General features: G+C 43.8%; 3 protein-coding genes across 3 annotated transcripts; 1 reads left to right on the top strand and 2 right to left on the bottom strand.

Moving 5' to 3' along the window:
- The first annotated feature begins 1,589 nt into the window (after window positions 1–1,589).
- LOC120829263 (rho-related GTP-binding protein RhoA-D) lies at window positions 1,590–13,650 on the top strand. Its single transcript, XM_040193232.2, has 5 exons — window positions 1,590–1,754; window positions 9,280–9,435; window positions 10,860–10,980; window positions 11,546–11,676; window positions 12,000–13,650. Exons 2-5 carry the CDS (start codon window positions 9,280–9,282, stop codon window positions 12,171–12,173), a joined length of 582 nt encoding a protein of 193 aa, XP_040049166.1. The 5' UTR covers window positions 1,590–1,754; the 3' UTR covers window positions 12,174–13,650.
- Window positions 13,651–13,772: 122 nt separating this feature from the next.
- Window positions 13,773–23,367, bottom strand: LOC120829262 (putative helicase mov-10-B.2). The gene is made up of 23 exons (XM_040193230.2): window positions 23,065–23,367; window positions 22,871–22,973; window positions 21,697–21,878; window positions 21,434–21,530; window positions 21,168–21,309; window positions 20,220–20,472; window positions 20,035–20,145; window positions 19,125–19,302; window positions 18,792–18,934; window positions 18,313–18,489; window positions 17,865–17,977; window positions 17,587–17,783; window positions 17,283–17,380; window positions 17,015–17,112; window positions 16,424–16,522; window positions 16,170–16,272; window positions 15,980–16,097; window positions 15,191–15,382; window positions 14,976–15,047; window positions 14,736–14,861; window positions 14,580–14,668; window positions 14,373–14,485; window positions 13,773–14,274 (listed from the first exon to the last, which is right to left on the bottom strand). Exons 1-23 carry the CDS (start codon window positions 23,196–23,198, stop codon window positions 14,213–14,215), a joined length of 3,000 nt encoding a protein of 999 aa, XP_040049164.2. The 5' UTR covers window positions 23,199–23,367; the 3' UTR covers window positions 13,773–14,212.
- Window positions 23,368–24,259: 892 nt separating this feature from the next.
- Window positions 24,260–27,228, bottom strand: LOC144388842 (putative helicase mov-10-B.2). Its single transcript, XM_078091263.1, has 10 exons — window positions 27,102–27,228; window positions 26,704–26,802; window positions 26,463–26,565; window positions 26,168–26,285; window positions 25,894–26,085; window positions 25,157–25,225; window positions 24,948–25,073; window positions 24,646–24,734; window positions 24,462–24,541; window positions 24,260–24,376 (listed from the first exon to the last, which is right to left on the bottom strand). Exons 2-10 carry the CDS (start codon window positions 26,726–26,728, stop codon window positions 24,315–24,317), a joined length of 864 nt encoding a protein of 287 aa, XP_077947389.1. The 5' UTR covers window positions 26,729–26,802; window positions 27,102–27,228; the 3' UTR covers window positions 24,260–24,314.
- Between the last annotated feature and the right edge of the window lie 9 nt (window positions 27,229–27,237).

Below are 27,237 nucleotides of genomic sequence, written 5' to 3'. Positions count from 1 at the left end.
AAAAGCAGTGAGGTTACAAGGTTTTAATATAATTTATACTATACAAGATGACTCAAGAGTCTACTAAACCTACTATAGAAGTCCCCGACACAATAAATGTCTCCAAACAATTAAACAACATCAATATACATATATGCGTTCGATGAAAGTGGGCAGCATCAGGCCCGAACCTGAAATGAGTTTGACACCCCTGTTGCAAGCTTTCTGATTTGCAGCTGCATTGCAAAGGCTGATCCTCGTCTGCTCTGCACACATCAGCCAGCAGCTCCACAGAAATACCATCTGCATTCTATGGCACTGCGAGGTGCCACTGTGCACTGTTTTATTTTAAACTACAGTATGTGGGTATTACCATGGAAACGACAGAAAGATGTCCAAATTACTCTCAAAGAGCCACGATACAGAGAAGTAAGATATATTCAGTATGTTGTGGTTCAAGCCTCTCAACAACTAAGTCTTTGTTTTGTTGGTCCACGTGAGAGGCATTACCGACGTACGAGAACATTGCCACTGGTGTTTTTCTTTGGGTACAATACAACTTCCCAATGAACTTTAAAACAACTGATGCTGATAAGCACGTGAGAGGTTATAATAGGCTACTGTCTGTTAATAGTAGGCCTTTTGTATGCCATGCAATGTGTCTTGTTACCTCTGATCTGCTTTGTTTTTACAGTACACTGCACTCTAGGGCAAATTATCGCACAACCCCCCAAAAGCTCAAATCCCTGTATGTGATCTCCTGTGAACGATACAGTCAAAGTCCTTTTTCATACACAACAAGAAATTATAACACTGATAATGATTCAAAGAATTTGAGTGAGTGAAGCTGGAGTTGGATTCAAAGAAGCATTATACTAATAACATTCTAATTCTGATGTACTATAATCAATGGAGATAAAATAAGATGAATATTAAAATCAACAAGGACGAAAGTATTCCTCTCAGATTTCACAAAATGCTGAAAACGTTGAAAAAGTGCTACTGAGATAATTTAAAAAACAACTAATGGTGACAATTAAACGATATGCAAGGTCCTTCTTTAAAATGATGTTAAATCTAACCGTAAAGGGGAGGGGACCTTACGACGGTTAGATTCTTTCAGCCAATAGCGTGCAGACACTGGAATCTTAAACAGTGGAGACGTTATGCTGCATTCAGGTGCAGTTGTAAAGAACATGATATGTATCTCGCGCCCGACCTAAGTAGTCCAATTCTGTGTTTTTCAGTGTGGCTGTGTAAAATAATAATTCTTAAACTGCAGTAGTGATGGACTGTTTCGGTCAAAAACTGCGAAATAATTTATAAATATTCATTTAAAAAACACTCTTGGCTGAATACACACATAAAATCCCATTTGAAACTGGCAGGACATGAGCCAAAGGTAGTTAGGACACAAAGTAGAATGCATCTTTTTTCCCTCCGGAAAATTCAAGTCAATTTAAGAAAATAAGAAATATATAAGATAATGTAAAACATGTAAATGTACACCACAATCCACATAACTGTTGGTCTTAATCGTTTTCATTTGTACGTGCCAATGTCGCTCTATTTTTTCGAGCCTGACAATGAAAGCTATGAATTCCTGTTTCCGAGTTGGTCCCTGAACGCGTAGCTATGGGCGGGTCTTCATGGTGTCGCTTCGGTCGCTTCTTCCTCCGCCTGTTCTTCAACTCTGCAGCTGCTTCGCGGTCAGAAGACGCTCGGTGGGGGGGACACGGAGGTCTCTTAATATTTGAAAGCGCACTCTGGTAAAGGTAAGCAGACGTCCATGTTCACTTATTTCATCTCGCCCGCCCCGAAACGCGCTTTGAGTGAGTGACGCTGGAGTTGGAGGTGAAAAAGGAAAAGTGACTAAGGTTGTGAAAGACGCGTCAATTAGGCGAGAAACTACCAGCAGCTGCTCGGCGAGTTGAAACCTGTTACTTCTTTAAGAAGCCCCCCCACCACCTCGCGAAATCGCTTACGTGTCTCGACGGCTAGTTACTGTAAACCCAAATAAAAAGTACAGTCATTTGGGACACACCTGCTTTTTATGTTATCTCCAATCGGAGATCTGTATCATAACGCACAAAGCCCCGTATCTACTCGGGCTGTGTCTTGATTACGTCATTTAATGACATCGGTATCAGCTGTGGAAGAAGGCAGAGCTCAACTCGACTTGTTGTCGCGACGGAACGTATCGCCTCTGGGAACCCGTTTGGCCACTAAATGAAAGTTCGTGGTATCGGAGTCTCTCCCCTCCCTCCCCTTCCCTGCCCCCGCACAGGAATTATAAAGCAAGACAAAAAAAAACAATAATAATACTCATACGCGACCGAGTGATTGTGCTGTTTTTGTGTCCTCCAAAAAGTCTCGTTCTTTGCCATTTCTAACCAGCGTTAAAACATCGGTCCGTCCCGAGGACATTCCTGCTCGCAGTCACCACACCCTTGTTGTGCTGCTCGCCTCGCTGACCCTCGCGTCTCACACGGGCTGGTTCCCTCATGATAAAGAGGCTTTCCCCGGTGCTGCCGTTCACTGACTACTCACCTTTTCTGTGTGTTCTTATAGCGTCACGCAGCAGGTTAAGCGAAAGACACACAAAGAGGACAATGAGAGAATGGTGCTTAAGAATGATCTTCCTGGCATTAAATGTGTGCATGCCTTTATGTCAAATGTTTGTGCGGCTACTATAGGATAAAGTATGATGTCATTGTAGCTGACCAGGCTGTTTGCAGGTAGTGGTTCGAAGTGTTTCGAAGTGTTTCCCCGGTTTGTGTATTTTAAGGCTGTGGTGCTTATCTGTCGAGCTGCTCAAACACAATGTTCCACCCGGTCTTGTGTTGGATTTGTCAGGACGACTTTCCATCGGCAGTATTTTCTGAGGAGACTAGTATCACACTGCACGTCAATTTCAGGGCAGTTTCTCACCAGAACACAGGGAAAATGCTGAGTTTAAGCTTATCTGTGTCTGTTTTCCAGTCATCTGACTGAGACTCGCAAACATGTCCTCATGGATAATTGTCTGTAGGCTGCTGGTTGGGGTCTAGTTTGCAGGAAAGCCAAACATTTGTTTTGAGTAACATCAGCAGCAGAGCTCTGGGGGAGGCCAACTGGTTTAATTCATCCCTCCACACTTTTTCATTAACCAAGAGTAGTGAAAATCATATTGGCGGCAGGCCTCGTTTTTTAATATTAAACTGTTATTGTGATAAACATCCCGATCAGGTTTTGGTGTTTATTCTCTTCAACTACAGCGGAAAGAAAAGATTTGTCTGTTCTCTGGTGAGTCTGCGCTCTGCAGCTGGTGTCTGTGTGGAACCAAAGACTGTCTGTTAAACAACGCGTCACTGCTGGCCGTAGGTGGACTGAGTGTTGTTGACTAGAGATCAACAGAGCGCTCCACCAAAACAACGCATGCTGTCAATAATTTGAGTCACCAAAACAACGCATGCTGTCCATAATTTGACAGTAGTCTGGTGGACCCAGTAGTTCTGTGATGGGAGCATCGGTACTTGTGAAAAGTAGGCTCAAGCTACAGTGTCTGAATGTTGTTGGTGCAGGCTGTGAACACTTAACACTGTCGTGTTTCAGCCTTCTCAGCCAAGCAAAGGTGATCGAACTCCTCTGGGGTGCTGCTGTTTTAACATGTGTTGAACGGTTGACCTCCATAAGATCCACAATTTGAAATGATTGGCCAAACAACATTGAATTAGAATTGAAATGCTATTAAACATCAGCGTTGCGACACTACACATCGCTGTAAGGCACAGATGGGCTGGGCGGACGAGGCAAACTGTCGTGGTGTCGGGTGGGTGCGGTTCCATCCACCCTGCGTCTGTGTGTGGCTCCCATTTTCTGTGCATGTGAGAGTCGACTGGGAGGAATGCAGCACCCTAAGGATACGGAACATTAGCTCCCTGATGGTGACATCACACTGCAACACAGGAAGAGGGGGAGGGAGGGGGAACAGGAGAGTGGAGGGGGATGAGTCGGAGGGAGGAACAGGAAGACGGAGAGAGTAGGAAGCCGGGCTACGAACACGGAAACGGCCCTGATTCACTCTGACTGATTCCCCCATTTATTTACTTTACGAGTGGAATAAAACAAAGACGCTGGCGTGTCTTGCCGTTCTCCATATCTGTTGCTTGGTTACAATATGCTAATGTTTCCGACCACCACACCTCCTGTCCTCCATCTTTCTGACTTTTCTGCCTGGCTGCTGGCAAGCAAGACTGAGAGGCGGATAAAAGGATAATTCTGTGTTCCATTTCTCCCTCGCTCCTCCGCTCTGTGGTGAATTGGGTCGGGTTAGTCTCGATGGCTCTGTCCTATTTTGGGCTCCAGCCCGGTTCTGCCTGCTTCCCCCGACCTGGATCCCGAGCAGCCACTTCTGGTCTGATTCAACCTTCGGAATTGGAGCTCTGTTTCAGTGTATCTTCAAGGTTTTCTCTAATCCAACTGCAGACAAAGCTGTGGGTTTAAAGGGGGGAGGGGAGGACAACTTTGTTTGGAGGTACACAACAACTACAAAAAGCATTACTTCGTTTCTATGCATTTTATGGCAAAAGAGGTGCTGTAGTCTGATAAATTGCCCCAGTTTGATCACTGGATCAGATGATACATCCATTCTGAAAAGTTTGGGCGCCGACAGCTCCTCCGTCTCTGGCATGTTCACAACATGCAACAATAACATACGGTTTGTTATAGTGTTAAAAGTTGGAGTTTGGCGCCGTGTCTTCATGTACAGGAGTGGTATCAGCGGACGGGGGGGGGGGGTGTTGTGTGTTTAGAAGAAAGGGGTGAGTGGTGTTGAAAGTGGGTGAGACATTCCTCAAAGCTTATGTCCTCCCACCTTTCTACACATTGAGACAGAGTTTGATTGTGAGCTCTGTGATCCGTTATGGATCCTCATAACGGGAATGGTTTCTCCTGGTGTCGGTCGGCCAATACCTGAACCTAAACGCAGTGCGTTTATTTGTCTGTTAACTCAAACTCTAGGTTTAAACATCGTTTTTTGTGGTGTTTTGACTGGGGGTATCCTGGCACATTCCAAGGAGACTAAAAGCTTCCTGTAATTCTACTAGGGGTGGGAATCTCTTGGCACCTCACGATTGGATTCCGATTCAGAGGTCAACGATTCGATTCTAAACCGATTATTGATTCTAAACTGATAAAACGATTATCGATGCATCTCGATTTTCTCAAATCTGAGTTTGCTACTCAGAGGTTGCTAATCACTTCCTACTTTATTTGATAATTAAATAAAATCAACAGATTAATTACCTCCTCATTTTTTATAAGAGAAAAAATCTTTCACAAATATGAGTTTTTATCAACAATGCAAGAACCAATGCAGCTTGCATTTCAACACAATATGAAAGTAGCCTATGTAAAACAAATATTAACTTTTAAATGAAGAAAAAGCTGCTCTTAGTCTCAGACCGGTCCGTATTTGTAAAATACCGGAAAAAAAGTCCAAATCTGTGAATATCTTGCCAAATTTCAATACAGATAGACTTTTTGGGAAATCGAAATAATGAGGTAAGATATGCGCAGGCTCCTTCATAGTTCGGTAAAGTTATTGGATATTCACAGATTCAGACTGACCGGTCTGCGAGCTGGACGCATTGCTCTTAATGTGCCGGTAATGATGGTAAATGATGGTTGTAGCTGGTTGTCACCTACGGTCCACTACAATTACAGAAGGGGGGCGTTTGTTTTTTGACAACGTTTTATCATCATTTTTATCCCCTTACATTAGTGTGGAAATGGGCTTCTATAGTTGTGTGACTGCATGACTCCAGCCAATCCAAAGACGGGGTTTGTAACCAATCAGGTGTAGACCATGGTGACTGGCTCCGCCCCCTTACTGTCAAAAAGAAAAACAGCGAGCGCGTAGAAAACACCTTTGAGCGCGAGCAGAGACTAACCTCGCGAGCGAGCAAATATCTCACGCGAGATGGACTTTTTTTTTCTTTTTTAAATTCCGATTAACTTTTCTGAATCGAGAGAAATCGAAGAATCAAGTTTTTTTTTTTTCCTCCACCCCTAAATTCTACAAATGTATATTCTATAGGTCCGATATGGTGCATCTATTACGTTTCTGTGGCCAAAGCCTCCGTCAGTACAGAACAGAAGCCGCCACTTAAGTTCATTTCATTTGTCCTTCTCTGTCAAACTGGATCAGAAGGTGAAGCGACACCTTCAGGTCTCCACTTGGCCAAATGAGGGCCTGTTTGACTTCTATTCCTCGTGTCCTCTCGACGTCCATCACAAGACGTGAAATACGATCCAACGAGCGTCGCTAACTGGCCCCGAGTTTCAAGGCTTCTCAGAGGCCGAAATGCAGCACAAGCTTATTCTGCTCTCTGACAGGATTTTACATATTCATCACGAGGTGCAAAGTAGAAATATGCCGGTGTATAGTAATCCACCAGGAATTTGCGCCTGTATGTGTTTAATTGGTCACACAGAGCAGCCCTGTCAGACTGCATCAGGTTGTGCTGCAGCAAAGGTTGAGCCGGATTCTACTTTTCCTGTAGGTCGAGCCTGCTGTTTTACAGAAATGGTCTCGCTGAAAAGCACCAGAGGCTGTACTTGTTTTCCACGCAGAGCTTGTTTTTGTCCTGAATGTGGCCATGTACGGGTGAGGGGCGTTGTGTGATGACCCGATGTTTCATTCAGGTCAAACGTGCATTCACCACCATGTTTTGTATGGTGTCCTGATGCAGGGGATCCCCGTGAAGGGAGGAGTGTCTCTCGTCGTATGTGGCACATAGTTGGACAGCTTCAAGCGCGAGGACAAAATGCTGACGCGCAGATGTCAACAATTGGCAGAATTTGTAAGGAGTGGCTCTCATGCAACATTCCACCGAAACAGAGTTATCATTGTACACCAAGCAGCTCTGATTGTGTTGGTTTCTGGTCCAAGTACCTGCCCCCATTTCTATCGAGCAAGATGGGCTAATATGTTAGGTATGGCATTGGAGCCCCCCCACCTTCCCGCTAGAAATAAGCGTCTGTTCCGCATGTGTGAGGAACGAGAACTTTGTCCTTTGCCACCGCGCACAGGGACGAGCATTACGCAAGGCAGAAGAACTTCTAAAGCCAACGCGACCTTTCTCTGTGACGCCGGGGCGTGTTCGGGCAGGTAGTGTGTGTTTGTTTGTGTATTATGGCTCATGCTCGCAACCTGTGGGAATAATGCACCTGTATTATCACGAGGTGGGCCTGCTGTACTCCACTCACTGCCAGTTGTACATGCGATTTCAACACAACACAGATCTTTGTTTTGATTATTAAGTATATTTGAACGTTTTTGTTTTTTCATCCTAAAACATCTTTTCCTTGAGCTCTGAAGTCTACTTAAGGCCACCCTTAATTATTGATTGTTGAGTACATGAGCAACTCCATCATAAAGTTCTTTGTTAGGACTTACTTTGTTCTAATGAGTATATTTATCGCTGTAATATAATTTAAACATCCAGGGATCATGTTTAGATTTAATGAAACATCAGTTAGTTTTGACTTGCTATACATTATATTAACTGTCATATGTGTGTCTTGTCTCCATAAGACCTCATTGTGCTAATAAAGCTCATTTGAACTGAGGGGAGGAGTTTGACCAGAAAGAATGAGGGAAAAAGATTTCTTTGTCTTTCTTTTGGCTCATATTCTCTCCTCCCTCTACTGTTCGTCATCCCAGGAAATCACTTAAAGAAAGAAAGGAAGTAAGGAGGGAAAGTGAGGACACTAATGTCGTGGGAAAAATCCACAAAGCACATAATGCGCCTGCAGGTGTTTTCTGACAAACGGAAGGAATGTTCTTTCAAAACTGAGCTTCTGGCAGCAAGAGCATGAAGACGGATAGTTTATGAGTTACTAATACAGCACCACCATAACACTGAATAAGAAATAATGTCACTGGTTGCCAACTTAACAGCTGACTCTTCACTGCTATGCTGCAATGCAGAGGTTGACAAATATGTTATTGAATGTACATGATTCATTAAATTGACAATATCTGCTTTTTTCTACCATATATTTGCATTAGCATCCCCACTTAGTGCATTTTTCAATACTTTACGTGTTCTTAACGTTGGTTTGGTTATTTATGTTGTAGAAAAATAGTCCAGGTAATTTTCTAAGTCGCCTGAACATCTGCGCTCATTTATTCTTTGGAGTGTCTGCTCCCGTTATGTGCTGCCACTTTTTGCACACACACACTAGTGCAAAGGTACGGGGCCGTTACCCTCACTGAGCACCCTGCGTGGCCCTTGAACCGCCGGCAGCACGCTGGGAGAGCCACCGTCCGCAATAAGGTGTGTGCGTGTGTCCTCCTTTAGGTAGTGACAGTATGATGAATGGAGAAACCGCGGTCTGCTATCACTTGGAACAGGCGGCTCTCTCCAGAGACAAACTGGCCTGATTTAATGTGCGGGAGGGAAAGACATTCTAAAATCTCTTGATTCCTGTGGTAGTGGAGATGAAGCTAAATAAAATCAGTGGTGATGCGCTTTACACATTTTGGTCCCTCTATGTAGAGGAGCCGTCCTGTTCCCATTAATACACATAAAAACGGAGGTTTATTAAATTATTTGGTATCAAGCGGACCTTTCCTGCCCACCCACTGACAACCTTTTGAGGAAACAACTGTTGATACACTGAACTGTTTACCTTCCCCACCGCAGGGTTGCAGTTTGACATTACATTGGGGATCTGATGATGTAGACGTTTTGCTTTCCTGGGTTATGTCTTGTTTTCTTGAAGCCGCAAAAGATCATTTGTTGGCCACATGTGTTCACAAGCAGTAAACACCACACTGAATTAGCAGCTGTTAAGTTTATACGGCAAAGTTCTGCGCAAGGAGTTGCTTATTTACACACCCAGTAAATACTTAACATTCATTATGAGTCGTTTACAGCTAAATTATCTCCTTTTTTTAGGCCCGTCTCCCCTGACTGGCTCTCTACCTGCCAAATGCTCCACTTTGTCCTCCAGCTAAGCTAAAAACAGGGTCTTAAAAACACTAACCTGAAAAATGCTAAAAAGCTGAGGAGTCCACATAAAAGTGTGTGTGTGTGTGTGTGTGTGTGTGTACGTACGTACGTAGTTTACTCACAACAAATGGCTTTGTCCAGACTGTGACTCTAGTCCATTAGAGGAAGCAGCTTGTTTTCCTCCTATTTCCAGTTGGATTGTTTCACCTCCCTCCTGTCTTTGAAGACCTTTGCTTCTCCCCAGTTTACTGTCTGTTTTATTATGATAAATGCCGCCCACGCTGTGTTCTGTTTGTAGATGGCAGCCATCAGGAAGAAGTTGGTGATCGTTGGGGACGGTGCGTGCGGGAAGACCTGTCTGCTCATAGTCTTCAGCAAGGACCAGTTCCCGGAGGTCTACGTGCCCACCGTGTTCGAGAACTACATCGCCGACATCGAAGTTGATGGCAAACAGGTACTTAATATTTAAAGTTTACATATTCATTTATTTTGGGTAGATGAGTATGAATATTAAACGGTGGTTAAATACATTTATTAGTGTAATTAGACTTGTTGCTTAACCCCAACCCCCAAAAAACCCAACATGCTTATTTAATATAACTTAGTGAAAACTACGAACTGTAGTTTTGATTACTTGTCAGATGTCAGAGATGAAATAAATACCAACTCAAAATCACACAAATGGGATTCAGCAGTTTGAGGCCAAAAAAGGTCAAAAGAAGCAAAGATCTTTTATGAGGTGAAATACAGATTGATCTTCTGTCCAAAAAAATGGAGTATTTAACTTGTATTGGAGCACTTTTACATGAGTAAAGGATGAGTACTTCTTCCACCGTTGATGATCCAAGCCATTCCTGAGAACAGGCAGGTTTATGTGTCAGTAAAACTGCTGGCGCAGCGATAAAGATGTGGCCATGCTGCCTAAGAAGCATGTGCCGTGAAGGCCGATTGGGATACGTGCTTATTGTAAGCAAATCCTTGGGTCTTTGTTATAAAACCGCAAACCTCCTGCAACAACAGGAAATGGATCAGTGGCACCTTCCTGCCCAGAGCTGAGACCAGTCTCTTCATGACTAATCTCCCATTTCCTGTTGTTATTTGCTCTTACAAAGCTGACTGTAGTCAGATTTATAATAATGTTTTAAGTGGAATGAAATAGTTTTCTCAGTCTTTCGTGTCAAAGTTCAACGCACTGACCTCTACTTTTTCATTCTTTGACTAAGTTTATTGTGGTTAGAAAAACTAAAATGAGTGCTCAACGAGAAGTTCACACAGGAAGCCTCCTGGTAAAATACATGGATGAGTCAGACCCCTGGGAGACATCTAGTGGTAAAATAATCCCAGAGCAGCAGTAAACCGTGGTGGAGGCCAGATCGGTGCGGCCACTCAAGATTCGGCAGAACGTGACTGCAGAAGTGAAACGTCCAGAGCCGCTGATACCGCGCTGTAGTTGCCCCCTTGTTTTTCTCCCAGTCCTCTGGTTCATGCCGTGAACCGTGTCGTCTGCTGTGTAGAACACATTCTTACGTGGGGGCTTTGGGTGCCTTGGAGCATGTGCTACAGACCTTGATGATCAAGTGTTTTTTGCTGGCAATTTGTCTTATCTAGAGCAGGTTTGATTAACAGCCTAAGATCGTCCTGGGGGAACAATCTCAACCTTGGGAGAATTGCTTTTTAGGAACGAAATGCATTAATGGTTTTAATTGCTATTTTCCCTTCATCTTTCCATTTTATTCTGCCTCTATTTCCGTTCGCCATATTCTCCTCGCTCATAATCTGTTCCACCACACTCACCCTGCTGAAGCCGTAGTGGTGCCTAAACTGGGCTCTCTGCTAGAAGCCTCACTTTGTTTCTTCTCGTTCTCTCCTCTTCCGCAGGTGGAGTTGGCGTTGTGGGACACAGCAGGTCAGGAGGACTATGACCGACTGAGGCCTCTCTCTTACCCCGACACGGACGTCATCCTCATGTGCTTCTCCATAGACAGCCCGGACAGTTTAGGTGAGGCTGCACACAAATCGTTTACACACTTAGAAATATGAGTGTTGTCTCCGATTCAAGTAATGATAAAACTCTCATCGCTGTTTGCTTTTAGTGACCCAAGAGATTGACCTGATTTAAAATAATGTCATAATTTTATCTTTGTTAAGCTACCTCAGTGAGTCAAGGCCGCTGGTTACTTTTTTCAGTCATTAACACAGAATTTGATTAGCTTTTAAACAGGACAGAATCTAGAGAAAGTGAATGTATGTTAGTGCAGTAAAATCCAGTGGTTACAGCTGAGAACGCTGTCACAGCATCCACCCCCGCATTTTAATTCGTTTCCACATTAAAAGATGAGCAAGCACATTTTGTCCCACCGTGTTATTGTTGTTCTGGACGCCTCATCCCATCACAGTAGGGCATCTCCTTCTAGACAACGGCGACTTCTAGCTGGCATGCTCGAGCTGGTATCAGCGCAGTCAGGGACCCGTGATGGTTATATTTGTAACAAGTGCAAGAGGCCGACTGTCCTTGTATGGAAATGAGTTGGGAGTTTTTTTTAAAATGTATTTGGTCCTTGCAGAGAACATTCCCGAGAAATGGACGCCTGAAGTGAAGCACTTTTGTCCCAACGTCCCAATCATTCTGGTGGGGAACAAGAAGGACCTGAGGAACGACGAGCACACGCGCAGGGAGCTGGCCAAGATGAAACAGGTGTGTTTTTGACAGTGGAACAAAGGGATATCGCTGACGCGAAAGTACACAAGTATTATGAGTACATTTTCTTTAAAAAGTAAAAACATTGTGCAGTATAATATTTTGACTGTAGTGGCTGTAAAGTACACTATTTACCTCTGATGTAGTTGATAAGTATAAAGTTGCATGAGGGAAATACTCAAAGTAGTTGTACTTAGCCTTTGTAATCGGGTACAGTACTTATGTACTTAATGCATTCTAGTACTCTGCAAAATCACTCCTTGTTAAATGAGCAGAGTCAGCGTGATTTTTAACCCGCCGTCTTTACGTGAAACCTCCAGGAGCCCGTTAAGTCCGAGGAGGGCAGAGACATGGCCAACCGCATCAGTGCGTTCGGTTACCTGGAGTGTTCCGCCAAGACCAAGGACGGCGTGCGGGAGGTGTTTGAAATGGCCACCAGAGCGGCACTGCAGGTCCGCAAGCGCAAGAAGAGGGGCGGCTGCCAGCTTCTGTGACGAGTCTGTCGGCCAATCGGCACCCGAGGAAGGCTGCCCCCTCGCGCACAGGGCAAACCCAGAGAAATCTTAGACCAATGGCCTCTGTGGACTATACTTACTTCACAGATGCAGATATGCCACCGGGGAATATGAAAGACTGACACAGCTGTTGTAAAGCAAAACAAAATCAACCTCTTGTTTTGTTTTTTACTATTTTCTCTGCTACTCACACACCTTTCAGTTTGTTTTGTTCTTTTCCCCCACCAGCACACCAGTCTATTAGTGTGAAGGACCTGTCCTGCCCTTATATGAATGTATGTTTGTTTTTATATGTGCATATACTTTACAAACCTATCACATCTGTATGTTTACAGAGAAGAGAAAAGATCAAATGCTCCCTCAAGTTTTAAAATTTGCTTAAATATTAGGGAACCCCTGCTTCTCTTCAAAATGTACGTACCACTGTCTGCTTATACATCAGCTTAGGTCACGATCAACCTGTACGACGCACCACTATTCATTTTACTCGCGTTATGTGTGGCGTCATCAGAACTCCATTTTCCTCGTCTTTCTCTTGTTGCAGTAACGACTAAATTTCGAGCCTGTTGACTCTGCATGCATCCGCTGAACGCTACCTAAACAGACGCAGCCGTGAGTGTTTGTGTGGAGAGGTTTTGGACTTCACCGGGCTTTGTCTTTTCTTCCACGGCACTGGACGCACAGACACGATACTCGGACACAATACTCAGCCGCGCTCACGCCGGCTCCGAGTCGGACAGACTTCCCTCTCCGGCGACATCGACGCCTTCCCCAGACGAGCCCTCTGGTCTGAGCTCTGCGCCGTTACACGAGATCCAGTAAGCCGTCATTGCGCGTCGCTGTGCGCCGGATCTACAGGTGTCTGGTGTCTGCACGCAATGGACGAACATTGTATCATTCACAATTCAGACAGGTTATAGGTATGTTGCGTATAAGAGTTTCAATAAAATTTCCAGCTTAAATGTTGTCTTTAGCAATGTGAAAGTATTTGGCTTTGCTGTGTAATAGACGTTTTATTTGACATAACTTGAACTGTGATTGAAATAACGCGCGTGTCCGGTCTGAAACTGTCTCGAGTAGTCGTCATTGACCAAGGGCCAGCTGATAAATAGAATATCAGAAGACAACGGGGCTCAGAGCAGCTCCGCTTCATCAAAGTGCCGTTCACACCACAAAAATGTAGTTGAAAATTCTGACAACTAAGTAAAGCGCTTCATGCAGTGCGTCTTGCATAGTCATGAAGGAACGCTATTCTATACCGATGCCATAAGCTCCCCTTGTGATCTGTTCATCCGGTACGTTCAGATGCACGTAGATAAGAACGGGCTGATCTGTTATACTAAACCTACTTAGAGAATTGTTGCTTGTGATGACGCTTTACAAACAGGAGTGGGATGTGTTGAATGTCTGGATGAGACCAACATGCTATTAAAGTATTTTTAAAATGCTGCAAAAAGTTTGCAAATAAGGTTCAAGTCTTTTGTGACCATTTACATATTGCAGCATTGTCCAGCTTCACTGTGACAAGGTTTTGTTTTGAAATCGCTTTCATTTTGCATAAAATTAAAAACCGTACAATATGGTCATAAAAATTTTAATAGTCATTCATTCAAGGGTGGTTGAGTTCACACATAGACATTCATGCCACATAATTCTGAAAAGTAATAGAGCAGAATCACCAAAAAAAAAACCCCTGAGAATGACATTTCGGTCAAGATAAATTTAAAGTACATCAAAAAAGTAAGAATCCAGTCAAAATTTCCCGTGACTAAGCAGGTAAAGAGGAGCATTTGCAGCTGTTTTGACATCAAGGGCCGTTTGTGCCGTCCAATGAGGTAGCTGAAGACAAACCGCTCTAAAAATCGGCTGCCTCTCGTACTCTTTGGTCAAGTTCATATAATTAAACATTAAAACGATGATTGTAATATTTTCTTTGTTGGGAAAGTGCCATTCAGCATTATTCTGAAGAATTTCTGTAAACATCTTCAATGGAAAAGGGCAGAGGGTTCTCAATTCCCTCACAGGTCGCTCCTCCACTCGGGGTCCAGATGCTGCTGAACAGCGCTCTCTGCAGTCTCCACTGGCAACAAGATTCACAGAGCGAAAGCAAGGTCAACAGATCTCCCATTTATTCAGGGGCGATACTGATGAAAACAAACGTACGTGTGTGTGTGTTACCTTGAATCTCGATGTTGCTGAAGAGGACGGCGAGTCTCTGCACCACGTCCTTATCCTCCTCCACCTGCTCATAACCGTCGTAGCCTCCTTCATCTCGACAGTACTGGATGAATCTGCACGCCAGCGGGGGGGGGGGGGGGGCACGACATATTGAAGTTGGGACTTTCAAACTCCAGCTGAAATTAGAAGCAATCCTGTGGCACATACCGGGCCCAGGTATCGTCTGCCTTCAGCACTCTGGGGTTTCCCACCACGATTAGCAGGGCTTTGGCTCGAGTCACAGCCACGTTGAATCTCTGGTAGAGAAGAAAGCGTCAGAATAACGTTCTGTCCGTACACACACAGTGCGTTTGCTCTGCGTACCTTCTCGTTCTTGACAAAGCCCAGGTGGAACTTTTTGTCTATCTCCAAGTAATTGGGGCTGCTCCGAACTGTAGACACCAAGATCACTCTCCTCTCCTGACCTTGGAACTCCTCCACCGAACCAACCTGACACACACACACACACACACACACACACGCACACACACTCGTGTACTCAGACACTTCCTCTGCTGTGATTGTTTCCCACATTGCTTAAGTGTGAAATTTGAAATGAGTTACCTTTAGTTTGCTCATGTCCTTAAATTTGAAGTCTTTCTCTACTTTAGTCAGGGCCTTGCGGATTTTCTGCACCTAAGAGGGGGGGGGGGGATAAAACACCAGCTCCAGCTTGTAATCAACATATAATCACGTTGTCGCATTTTATCCTGTGTTCACCTGCATGTGGACCAAGGTGATCTGCAACACGAATACCGCTTTGTCGAATTACTTCCCACCTGCTTCCTGTAGGGAGCGATGATGCCTATGTCTCTGGGGGAGATGGTGGCCACTCCCTTCTTGCCATCTGTCTGCAGCAGTTTCCTGACGTAGTCCATGAGCACCTCCGCCTCCGCGATGTTAAAGAATGAAGGACTGCTCTTCTCCTGGTCGTCAATGCCGGTCACGCCGTGGAAGATCACCGGGAAGCCCTGCGATGTGTGTGTGACGTGTAAGTTACATTTCATTATATGAACAACAAAATGAAAAAAGTGGTACTGAGCAGAGAGTTGACCGGCTGCACAATCGCTGATGGAATGGAAATCGTTTGGAAATCTGAAGACAGTATTTTATTTGTATTAAATATTCTTTAAAATCATTAAATTATAATGAGATGAGGAATTGATTTTCCACCAATGATGATTACATTACATTACATGTCATTTAGCTGACGCTTTTATCCAAAGCGACGTACAGTAAGTGCATTCAACCATAGGGTACAAACTCAGGAGAACAAGAAGCAAGAAAGTGCAATTTCCTCAAATAATGATAATGATGATCCCCCCATCAAAAGGTAAAAAACAGCATCGTTTTGAACAGTTATTAAATATTAGTGTTTTGTCTGCTCATAACTTAATTGTTAATTTAAATAGTTTAGTCTTATAAATATACTATCAAAATAATATTTTATTAGAACCCAATTTCTCACCTTAAAACTGCTTGTTTTTTTCCAACTGTCAGTTAAATTAGTTTTAAACTTACAATGACAGTACGATATTAGTGTGCCACAATAAAAGAAGAAGTCCGACCTGCTTCTTGAGGTGTTCCCAGTGACAGTAGGAGCTGCGCAACATTTCATCAGCACAATACTGCAGCTCGTTATCATAGAAGAGCTCGTTGGGGATCTTCAGAATGGCCGGATGGGACCTGATCAGGAGAAACAAAATCAAAATCCAGCACTTTCTGTATGAGCGCCTTTAACGGACCGCTGGACCGAACCTGTAGTTGCGCAGCAGTTTGGTGACGAATCGATTGTCGACCGCGCCGTCCACCTTCCGGTACAGAGAGAAATCAGTCATCAGGCGCTCCAGCAGGGAGACCCCTGCACATGGAACAGTGTTTGGGTCAACATTACTGAATGTAAATATGCGTGTTAGTGGACAGAAACGGTGCTGCAGAAGTATCCTAATTGATTCAAGCTGCAGTTTTATTAATGAGGCGGTGTGTGTGCAGGTGTGTGTGTGTGTGCTTACCCATGCCGTATTTCAGTGCAAAGGGCGATCTGAGAATGGGTCCGAGCTGCTTGGGGTCTCCAGCCAGAACAACCTGACCCGACTCTGCATCCAGCAGCCCTTTGTGCAAAAAAAACAATGTTGGAAATTATGCTGCAACATAATTGGTCACAAACGGTGAACAAAGGAGGTATTATTCTACTTTTATTATACTGACACTTTTTTAATTGACAGTCATTTTAAGTGACTTAATGCGGTTGGCAAAATTATACATCGGTCCATATAAAATAAATGGGACAAAACTTCTTCAAAACAAAAAATATTTGTTTATATTTGTCCAATATAATTAATTATGTTGAATAAAGATTAACAATTGATATGCTTGCATAAAAGTTTTCAAAGTTAATGAATTTTGTGTTGATTCCAAACCAACAAGTTTAAGAACATTTAACAATGGTCAATGTTTTCAGCTTCTGTAGATGAAGGAGATGATAGATAAAAACAAAAGGAATGTCGCCTTAAAGTAATCACTTTGTTATCAGACAGATTATTGAGCAGCCCTTTGTTGTACGGATAACAAAACCAATCGAAACATTAAGCCAGTGTTTGTACCTGCCAATGGGACCAAACATTCAGTCTCCACAGCGTGTCCTGCCTCGTCCACAAACACGTGGGTGAAATGACCAGCAGGGATGGCTCCTGAGACCAGTCTGCAAGGATCAGAGAACGTATGTGGTAGAAATCTCTCCCCACAGAAGTTAATCTGTGGATTTGACCGTTATTTTGGATGACAGAGACTATAAACAGAATGTAAATATGGTGAAACGCAACCTGTTGTGTCATGCAATGTGAGCAGACTGCACTGTCAGTCATTAACTACCTTCCAGCGGTTAACAGGGTGGTGACCACGACCCTGTACGCCATCAGCATCTCTTTAGCAGGATACAGGTAACACTCCCCTACCAGGTTAGAGCACGCCTGTGAAGGTACCACAATGTCCGTGTACACAAAAGATTACGACAGTAATCAGTCCGGGTAGCAGTATTCTATGCAGCATAGAGTTCACTGGTAATTCCATCATCTTTCTGTGACCAATCGAATGACTGAGTGAATGTCAGCTACTTTCTGAATCCAAGAGATGCTTCGCATCAAAAACAACATGCTTGAAATTCTTTTACACTGACTTTTAGTTCCTCAGGGACGACATTTGGGTCGCGGCTGCTGGCGTACATGCGGAACACTTTATGCTCGTCCACGTGATCCAGGATCTTCCTGCAGAGCAGATCGGCAGCGCTGTTGGAGGGGGCGCAGGCCAGGATGTGGCAGGAGACCTGGGTCTTCTCTATCTGCTTGATGGCCTCCACCACAGTCACAGTTTTGCCTGAACAGACAGGACACCCTAAATTTGATAGAACAGTCAAGCTGGAACAAAGACCCGGTGTTACACTGGTACCCGCTGTACCTGTCCCAGGTGGGCCAAACACCAGGTAAGGGGCCGGTTTGGATGAGCCAGCTACAATGTGTTGTACAGCCTGATACTGCTCGGGGTTTTTTTCCAGGTTCCGGTCAAAAAGCCTTTTGAGAGAAAGAGAGATGATCAGAGCAGTGAAATGTGTTGAGTCAGCCATCATGTTTAAACAGCGAATCACATACTCCTATTAGGTAACAGAAGGACCAGCGCTGTTAGAATAACAGGGTTTATCTTGTGACAATGAGAAAACTGTTTAAAATGTCTTTATTAATATTATATTGAATGCAGTACTTTTGCTATAAACTCATTTTTTTCTACGGGGGTCTTAATTTCCCCCTCCATGTTTGAAGTTGTGGCATGATTATTTTGCAGCTTTGTCTCTTACAATATTTATTCATATGCAGAACGTCACCAATGTGCAACATGTATGGTGCCTAACCGGAGTTGTGGAAGCTCGGTGTGCTGGGAGGAGGGAGCGGGAGCAGCAGGGAACAAGACCGTCCCCATTCTGGATTTAGGCGCCAGCTCCGCTGCTCGTTGCTGAATGCGGACAGGCAGGGGGTTGACGGTGAACTCCACGTTGAACTTCATGCCATCTAAAAATAACTCCAACAATCTGCAAACAAATGTACAAAAAACGGTATTTAAATAGCATATCAACAATGTTTGAGTGGATGCTGCAACATAATTGGTCACAAACGGTAAACAAAAGGCCCCTTTTAAAAAGGCCCCGTTTAAAAGTAACATTTTTAGTGACTTAATGTAGACAAAACAACGGCAAAGTGCAGGACATACAATGACAGAAAGCCAAATAGTAAGTCGGAGGTAAATTGTAAGGAACGACAGATACAACTAGAAAAACAACAATGCCCAAAAGGGGTCAACCGATTATATGTAACCGAAGTGTCTTGACCTTACTTTGGCCCAAAGCCGAGTTTGACACTGTCCAGCTGCACGCTGTGGACGTAGCCGCGGTACTTCACCCCTCTTTCCCCGACCGGATACACCAGCAGCGAATCCCCTCGTAGAACGGACGGGCGGTTCTCAGACACACCGGGCACCTGAACAAAAACCAGGAAACACACCAGAATGAAGTTTTGTATTTGCACTGTGTTCATTAAAAACATACTTGTTTTATGTATTCCCACTCGACAGACACTACAGATACGATTTAGGTAGCTGGCTAAAGTTAGATTGCTAATCTTAAAAGAAATAATTAAAAGGGGACAGTGAAGCTGTGAACATCATCACCTCCAGAATGAGAAGTTTCTTGTTTTGCGGATCTCTAGTCATGACGACGTCTTCCTTGTCGCTGTTGGGGATGTTGTATCTCTTGATGTCCACCTCCATTTGCTGCTGCTCCAGATACAGCAGCAGCTGAAACTTCTCAGCGTACCTCTCCCAGCACAGGGGACTTTCCAGCAAGGCCCTTCCCAACAGACCAAATGGAAAGAAACCATCAACAACGTTCGCCAACCTCTATCAGGCTTCAGGCCGCTTTCCTGTGAGGCCGAAAAATTCACGGGCTTTTAAATGATAAATATGACATAATAAGATGATACAACTGGCATTAAAAGCAAATATTAAGTCCATAAAGAGATAGTTACATCTAATGAGGAGCGTGTTGCTCATATCCAGTCTAGATTAGGTCTAAGTTGTTGTCTCAAACCTATTTTTAAGATTATTGTTTTTTTTAGCTAGCTCGTGTGCTTTGTGGTCTAGCGTCATTATACGTGTCAAGAGGCACAATCTGATGTAATTGGTGGAGAATCCTGTAATAACAGAAGTAAAACATCTTTATACTCTATAACACCAATTTCCCTCTGCAGGGTCTAAATGACCACAAGGTTTCATAAAGTTGTAGTTAACTGCAAGTGGATATTGTATTGCAAGATTGAATATTTTAGTGGATGACAAAAGAAAAACAATTATCAATTAAAATTTCACTGATGAAATACGATCAACATTATTGCAACTGGCCTGAAACAGCAATAATCAATAATTCCTCATTATATTGATAGAAAACAAACTGGCCTGTTTTCTTTTTCTTAAAAAAGGTATTTGCTGTTGATAGTTTGCTATATGTGAACTTATTTGGGCTACACTTGTAAAAACGCATCAGACTAACACATCACTACATCAGCGTTTCTACTGAGTTTACCTTTTATCGGAGTACGTAGAATGCTTCAGTGCCTGGATGAGCGCGTTCACGTATGGTGGCATCGGATACCGTTTTAGCTCGATCACATACACCAGCTGCATCACTGACAGCCTGCTCGGAGGAGACAGAGGTTGGACACATCACAAGGAGACTCGCTGAGTGTTTATCGGTGTCAACGCTCATACCCTTCAGGTCGCTGTCCATCCACAATGGAGCAATCAGCCTCGGGGGTCCATGCGGGCAGGGAGCGGGGTCTGTAGGGGGCTTCAGGGGCCAGCTCCCGCCCCAAGGCCGTTATACACTGAGCCTCAATGTAGCGCAAGATGTGGAACGCAGCGGCGGAGGTCTGCAGGTCGGGTTTGAATTCGAATGCCAGTGTCGCTGGATAGAAGCCAACAGACCTGCAGCAGAGTTTGACCTGGACTTCGTATGAGTCACCTGAAATAAATACACAAGTGTTAATAATGTTTAGTGCCCTCATAACGCTTTATCGTGTTGTGGTGGAAGATTTGCACAGACAATCGTTAAGTAAGAAACAAAGGCTCTGAGTCAAGTATGTCCTTTCTCCGTTTATTTCCTTGCAAGGGAAAAAGGGTCACAACAGCTACGTGGTCAGTAGACTGTCAAGAACCTCCTTCTGCCCCCAACATGTCGAGGCAGTTTTTATACCTAAGTTTAGATATCGGTGCCGTCAACGGAAACCGTGACCATCTTGTTGAGTATCTACAGCCAGGGTACTGGGAACATCTTATCCATGTAAGACACGTCAGTTCTTTGACCGTGTCCTTGCTCTCCCAACATGCTAAAACAAATGTGGTCATACACATAACAAACACTTTGTTCCATCTCTACAGCTATGACGCTGGAAACATCTAATCCAAGTGGGAGACGTCAGTTTGTATGTCAGGGCCTTTGTCATCTAAGCACTTGCAATTAATAAACTGGTTATACAAATGAAGCATTTAAAAGGGTTACATATCATTTTTCCATTACAGTGTCAATAGATCCTCTTTCAGCGGGGCAAAATTCAAATGTATGGCTCAGTCTTCACTGAGGTGCTAGACGTACCAAAGAGGTCAAACTAATTAAAGAGAGATCTTCAATCCTTTAAAGTGAACTAAGTAATGCATTACCTGGTTGTAAACACAGAGGGTTTTTCCTGGTCACATTGTGCTCATCCTTCAGGTGGAAATCCCTGAGCCAGTGCAGCGGGGTGTAGTAGGTGAAATACACCGGTTTTGTTCCAGTGTTCTTCACCTTCAGACTGACCAAACACTGTTTAAAACAGAGCACATCTATGCAATGTAGCTTCACATTGGCACCGCCACCAGCAGCGCGCGGAAGCGTCCTGGCGGGTGATTATCAGAGAACGTGGCAGTCCTCGCGTTACACCACATACCTCATATGAGCATTCGACGCGCAGGCAAAGTTTCCCGTTCTCAAACTGGTGGTCCGAGTCAATGCAGACACCATTTTTGTCAGAGATGAACTGAACCCTGTGGAGGGAAAAATGCACTGTGTTAAAGGCGGAAGAGTTGGTGTGACAGTTTGAAGACGGCGGGGACGCATTTTAAATTGTCTTTAGCGTATATTATATTTACTGCTGCATGGAAAGAAGTGAAGGTAGTGAATGCAAAGGCGACTGGCTTCATCCCTGTTTACCTGTCCGTCTCCAGCCTGTTCATCAGAAGGCTCGCCAGCTTCCGTCGGGCTCGAACTCCCGTCTCTGCCACATCTGCGGAGGTGTACGTCTGCACGGTCCCGGGACCGGCTGCTTCACGCTGGACTGGTTCTGGCCGACATCTCGTTGCCGAATGCCACTGGTCTAGAAAAAGGGTCGTGACCTGTGCAGAGATTCACTTCGAGTCAATTTGGCCTTCAGATCAATTCCTAAAACCTCCTCTATCACGTAACTAAGTTTCCTCTGTTGGTTCTGTGAGATGCATGTAGTGGTAAAACATGTTGTAAACATTTGTCTGGTGCTAAAAGCCAGGTCTCAAGTGTTTGACCCTGATGTGCAGAGACAGAAGGATTTAGGGTTTGCAGCTGTGTCTGGAGAAGGGGGTTAACTTGCTCTCACAGACCCTCGATCAAATGAGCATTGTGTGTTACCCTCAGTTCTTATCTCAACTTGATTTGTGGCTTCTCGTAACTGGCACTGAGGACGGTCTTTATGTGTATAAAAACTAAGCGTCTTTACGCCATTACACGGAACGCTGGAATACGTGCTGGTGTGTTTGACCTCCTGCTTGCAAGCAATAGATAGAGACAGATATCTGCGGCGCATTGCTCATGAAATCTCTTTCTCTTCTAAATAAATGTTAACTTTTTGATCAACGTGCTTGATCCTTCTCATCAACCAACTCAGTTCATATGTTTCCGTCATATTAAATCATTAACACTAACTGTTAAAATCACGCTGTCCTAGAACCGGTAGTTAAATAGTACAAAATGAACAAATGTGTACTCTTTATAAATGTATGCATTATACTCTGCATAGAAGGACGCTCTGTGGCGCAAAGGGACGTCACGTGACCTACTAGTTACTACCGTTGGCTCACAGGTGCAGATATACTGTGACCGGTCAAGTGGAGAAATAAAACGTTAACCTATAATAAAAATATACATACTGTACTTAAAAGTGTGTAACAGTGTGTACTAACTAAGTTGATTCTAAACCCAATGAGGCAGAAAGTACAGATGAAGATGCCACTTGTATTTACACTCCTGTTTGAGATCGATCCTGATTAAACAGCTGATAAGAAAACAAACTATTAATTTGTTTGCTTTGAATAAGAACATCTCAGTGCCAAAAGCATAACGCGGAAGAACAAACCGTGGAGTTGAAGCGAATATTGTCCCTTCGTCTCGTTACTTTGTTGGACATCTTCAGGCCCCAGAGGACTGACCCGAAGTTCGGATCTTTGGTCCCCGCGTTCCTAAAGAGAACATAAACACATGGAGGCGTTCAGGGTCCAGTGGGGGTCAAACATCCGTCCAGGTCCTCCGACGTGCAGCACAACTACTCGCCTGCTCCTGAACTCCGCGTTGTAAATGTCCCTCAGCTCAATTCTGTCCGTGATGGACTCTCGGTTGCTCTCCTTCAGGAACTCAAAGAACTCGATTCCAATTTGGCAAAGAACGGAGCGTCCCATTTTAACCATGATCGAATACTGATACGAGGAGACGCTTGTTGAATTAAAACCGGAGCGCGGACCGCGTAACGCTCATCGACGTGCAGCTTCTATTCGCGTCTCAGGGGAAATACCGGGGCAGGGACTCCTTTTTTTAATTCCCCGCACAGGCCACGGGGGCGGTGTTCCTCTGGTTCTCGTGTTAAATCACGGGGATGGTACGGCGGCGTGCGGCGATAACTAAAACGGGTGCACCCTGAACGTCACAGTCAGCCCGGAGAAACGAAACTTAAGCGAATAAGCAAAACAAAACTGCTGACACATCGAATCAAATATATTCTATATAATATGTGCTCACATTGCTGCCGAGAACCAATACCAACAATGGAAATAATAAAGATCTTTGAATTATGAATGCTGGTCCACATGTTTTATACATAAATCATTGTTTCCTTACGGCACCATAAGTGATTTACACGAGAATGAAAAAAGCATTATTATTAGGAGGAAAATATAGCGATTATAAGTGATTGAAATGGAGTAAACATAGTCGGGTTGTTAAATCCACAGAGGGTTTCAGTCTGTTTTCCCTGTCCATTTATTCCTTGAGACAGATAAATAAATAATGCCAACAGCGGCAACTGTGTGTTTTTATTTAGTCTAAATTCCCCAAACAACGGCATTAAAACTGTTCAAACTGGTTTAAAAAGTGAAACTTGAAACCTAATTGTTCAGATTAAAATAGATTACAGCTTCCTCGAATCTATTGTTGGCATAAACCAGCACCACTTCTTGTTACACAACATTTCTTTCACAACCCATAAAGTGAGTCAATATTTAGTTTGTTTGCAGCAGGTGATAATTAGATTAGCTTGCCATTACATTTTTTACCTTAGTAAAAACTCAAGTATTATTTCAGAACGTTCAGATGTAGGCAGTGATTCAGGGTTAGGGTTAGGCAGTGATTCAGAAGTCTAAAAACAGACTATAGACTGAGTGGCAAAGCTGTTTGACATTGAATTGGCTTGAAACTTGTACACTAATCCTGTACACTAAACACTAATTTAAACACCATTAAAATACACACCTAGTTTCCGGCGTCTAAACCAGTTTTTTATTCTTAGTTTTTCGTGTAATGCTGGAGCCTCAGATGATCGTGTTGGGTCTGGTGGTGCAGCAGGTTTCACCTGTCGCTGCTCCACCCTCCACTGTTGGTTATAGAATTAAAGATCAACGCAAACGTCAAAGAAGAGATTATGAAGTGTGTGGGTTATGACTCATCCTGCATGTTACCGGAGGCTCGGTGATCTTCCTCTGCATCGGAGACTGTGATGCCACGGTAACACCCATTAGTGGCGCAGTAATGGATGAATCTGCAAAGAGGAGTCAGTCCATGAGGCATTAGTTATGTATTCGTCCAACCAGTCCTCCCTCACAGAAATCGATTTAGGCCGGTGAGCCCCCCCCGGAGACTTACGTGTTCCAGTTATGGTCAGTTTTCAAGACTCTCGGGTCTCCAACCACAATCAGCAAAGCTTGTGCGCGGGTCATTGCCACGTTGAACCTCTGGGAAGTGTAAGACAGTGTGCACGTCTCACTCAGTGTGAATGGAAATGCTGGTTCTACTACTGTGGACACTAATTAGTTTGATTAAGTTCATCAACATAGAAATGTGTCCCCAGCGAGCTGTCTGCAGGAGCATCTCATTTTTCACAGCGATCTCGCACACAAACATTGTACAGTGCTTGAATTATTGTGCGTTTGTGTAACGTTTCTCACCCTCTCATTATCAACAAAGCCTAGAGTGAACTTTTGATTTGCTGCCGTGAGTTTGGTCATGCTGCGCACTGTTGACACCAGAGTCACATTGAACTCTTTACCCTGGAACTGCTCCACTGAACCCACCTGTGAAGAATATATAGATGCAAGCTTTATTAAAGCAGTTCTCTCAAATGCGTTTTGCAACAAATTACATTCTGTCTCTTTACCAAAACGTTTTCCAAGTTTTCCTTCCTGAGATCTTTGTCCACCTGAAAGGCTTTGTTGATTTTCTCCACCTGTCAGGACACAAAAATAGGACAGATGTGGTGATCATTACAATGTTTGATCAAACTCAAATGTATATCTAATGCGACTATCGGTGTAACAATATTCTATTGCTAAAGTGGTGCCAAAGATTGCATGGGGAGATATTTTAGGGGGAACTATGGGAACCAGGATTGTTCCAAAATCGTTAACAAATGATGAACAAAAAAAGTCTTGTCCCTTGAGATCATGAAAATAAAACAGCTTTTTTAGTTTTTCACACATAAAGGTTTTATACACAAAAATAAGCAATCATCAATAATTTATTATAATTACTTGCCATTTTTGAACAGTTTCTTCCTTATGATGACAGTCAGTGGGGAAAATGTTCTTTTAAAAAAATCATATTTGTGTTACATAGTGATTGGTTCGAGGGAATAAAGACATGAAAGCTGGCTAACAGTCACTGCTGTTTTAGTGCATGGGCTTCCCGGAGTTTTAAGCATGTTGTTTTTTAAACTCCCAACACAACACTTTTAGGGTGAAAATGCCTTTTTGTTAGTGCTGCATAACTGACTGAAATTTGTTTCCCTTACTGACGGAGCGAGTGAAGGTGAGACATTGAAACTGGCTACATGGACTCTCTCTTCCTCCGTCATACACCCAGCGTGTCCACGGATGATTTTAATAACACACTCACTTGCTTTCTGTATGGGACAATGATGCCGATGTTGTTGGGCTCAATTTTGTTCACACCCTTTTTGTGAAAATGAGCCACGAGGGCTTTTAGGTATTCCTTCAACACGTCCACCTCAGCCATATTGTAAACAGAGGGATCGTTGCTGTCACGTTCATTAGTTCCTGCCACTCCATGGAAGATCAGAGGGAAACCCTGAGAAGACGAGCGAGAGATGGCAAAGCGGACAGAGGAACAGGCAAGACGTGGCAGATTTGTGTTTGTGTTTCTGCATTACCTTCCTGGGCAACTGTTCCCATCTGCAGAATGAACTTGTTGTCTTTGTATCAGCATACGATTGAAGTTCTCCATCATAAAAGAGCTCATTGGGAACTTTTAGAATAGCCGGATGGGACCTGAGAAACAGGAAAAGAAAACCATTCAAAAGTGTAAGCAAGAGATTTAATTATTTAAACCTTTATTTAAGCTTGGGCATGTGGACAGACGTGTCAAAGAGTGTATTCAAAGTAACATTGCAAGATGACAAATCAACAACTTTAATTTGATGTAGAGAAACCTCGTCCTTCTCACACCTGTAGTTCCTCAGTAATTTGGATATGAAGCGGTTGTTGTACCCATATGTCTCGTGTCGCTTGTAAAGGTCGATGTTCATCAGACGCTCCAACATGGATACACCTGCACAGAGAACACGTCCGTGAACTTCCTCACGCTCAGGCAACAATAAACAGTGAAAGTTCAAGATCTGTTCAGTTAGTTCCATCAAATGAACGTGGACCTAGAACCGAACCCGTGTGTTTGTAACAGAGTTCTCACCCAGGCCGTGTGTCTCCGCCAACATGGACGAGATGATGGGGCCCAACTGTTTCGGGTCTCCAGCCAGAACGACCTGGCATTTGTGTGGTTTCAGCAGACCTTTTGGAACAAACCCAGAAAGGGCACACCAATCAACAATCGCACGCAGCATTAATCGTCCAGCATCCAAACAGGAAGTCAGTGGAGAAGTTGTAAAGCGCGCCTGTTGCTTGTTTATGACTGGCTGCCTCGTTTAGACATCAAGGCTCCGGCTCCGAAACGTTGAAAATATATGAACCTTTATGTGCGTCTCGTAACCACGCGGTAAAAAACGGTTTCTCCGGGCAGCGCGTTTTTAACGACACGTCTCGGTTTGATCGTCCCCATACAGAGTATGTTAGAGCTTGCAGTCTCGTCACCTGCCAAAGGGATGAGACACTCGGTTTCTGCTGAATAGCTCGCTTCATCTACAAACAGATAACTGTAATGTGCTGAAGGAATCCCTTTCGAAACCAGCCTGAGGAAAGACAGGGAGAGAAAGACATGGCGGATCTG

The sequence above is a fragment of the Gasterosteus aculeatus genome, chromosome 2 (genome assembly GCF_964276395.1).
Source record: "Gasterosteus aculeatus chromosome 2, fGasAcu3.hap1.1, whole genome shotgun sequence".
Lineage (NCBI taxonomy): Eukaryota > Metazoa > Chordata > Actinopteri > Perciformes > Gasterosteidae > Gasterosteus > Gasterosteus aculeatus.
The sequence above is the reverse complement of the archived record's forward strand: the minus strand, read 5'-3'. Positions and strand labels throughout refer to the sequence as shown.

What these genes read in the sequence shown, in the direction of transcription:
- LOC144388842 (XM_078091263.1), bottom strand. Translation starts at nt 26,728, where the DNA reads ATGTTGGCGGAGACACACGGCCTGG. An exon ending in AAATTACTGAGGAACTACAG is followed by an intron (nt 26,286 to 26,462) that starts GTGTGAGAAGGA and finishes CCTGTTTCTCAG; the next exon opens with GTCCCATCCGGCTATTCTAA. An exon ending in ACTGACCATAACTGGAACAC is followed by an intron (nt 24,542 to 24,645) that starts GTAAGTCTCCGG and finishes TCCTCTTTGCAG; the next exon opens with ATTCATCCATTACTGCGCCA.
- LOC120829262 (XM_040193230.2), bottom strand. Translation starts at nt 23,198, where the DNA reads ATGGTTAAAATGGGACGCTCCGTTCTTTGCCAAATTGGAATCGAGTTC. An exon ending in ACCGAGCTTCCACAACTCCG is followed by an intron (nt 17,978 to 18,312) that starts GTTAGGCACCAT and finishes TTCTCTCAAAAG; the next exon opens with GCTTTTTGACCGGAACCTGG. An exon ending in GGGAACACCTCAAGAAGCAG is followed by an intron (nt 15,383 to 15,979) that starts GTCGGACTTCTT and finishes CACACATCGCAG; the next exon opens with GGCTTCCCGGTGATCTTCCA.
- LOC120829263 (XM_040193232.2), top strand. Translation starts at nt 9,280, where the DNA reads ATGGCAGCCATCAGGAAGAAGTTGGTGATCGTTGGGGACGGTGCGTGC. An exon ending in AGACAGCCCGGACAGTTTAG is followed by an intron (nt 10,981 to 11,545) that starts GTGAGGCTGCAC and finishes TGGTCCTTGCAG; the next exon opens with AGAACATTCCCGAGAAATGG. An exon ending in AGCTGGCCAAGATGAAACAG is followed by an intron (nt 11,677 to 11,999) that starts GTGTGTTTTTGA and finishes TGAAACCTCCAG; the next exon opens with GAGCCCGTTAAGTCCGAGGA.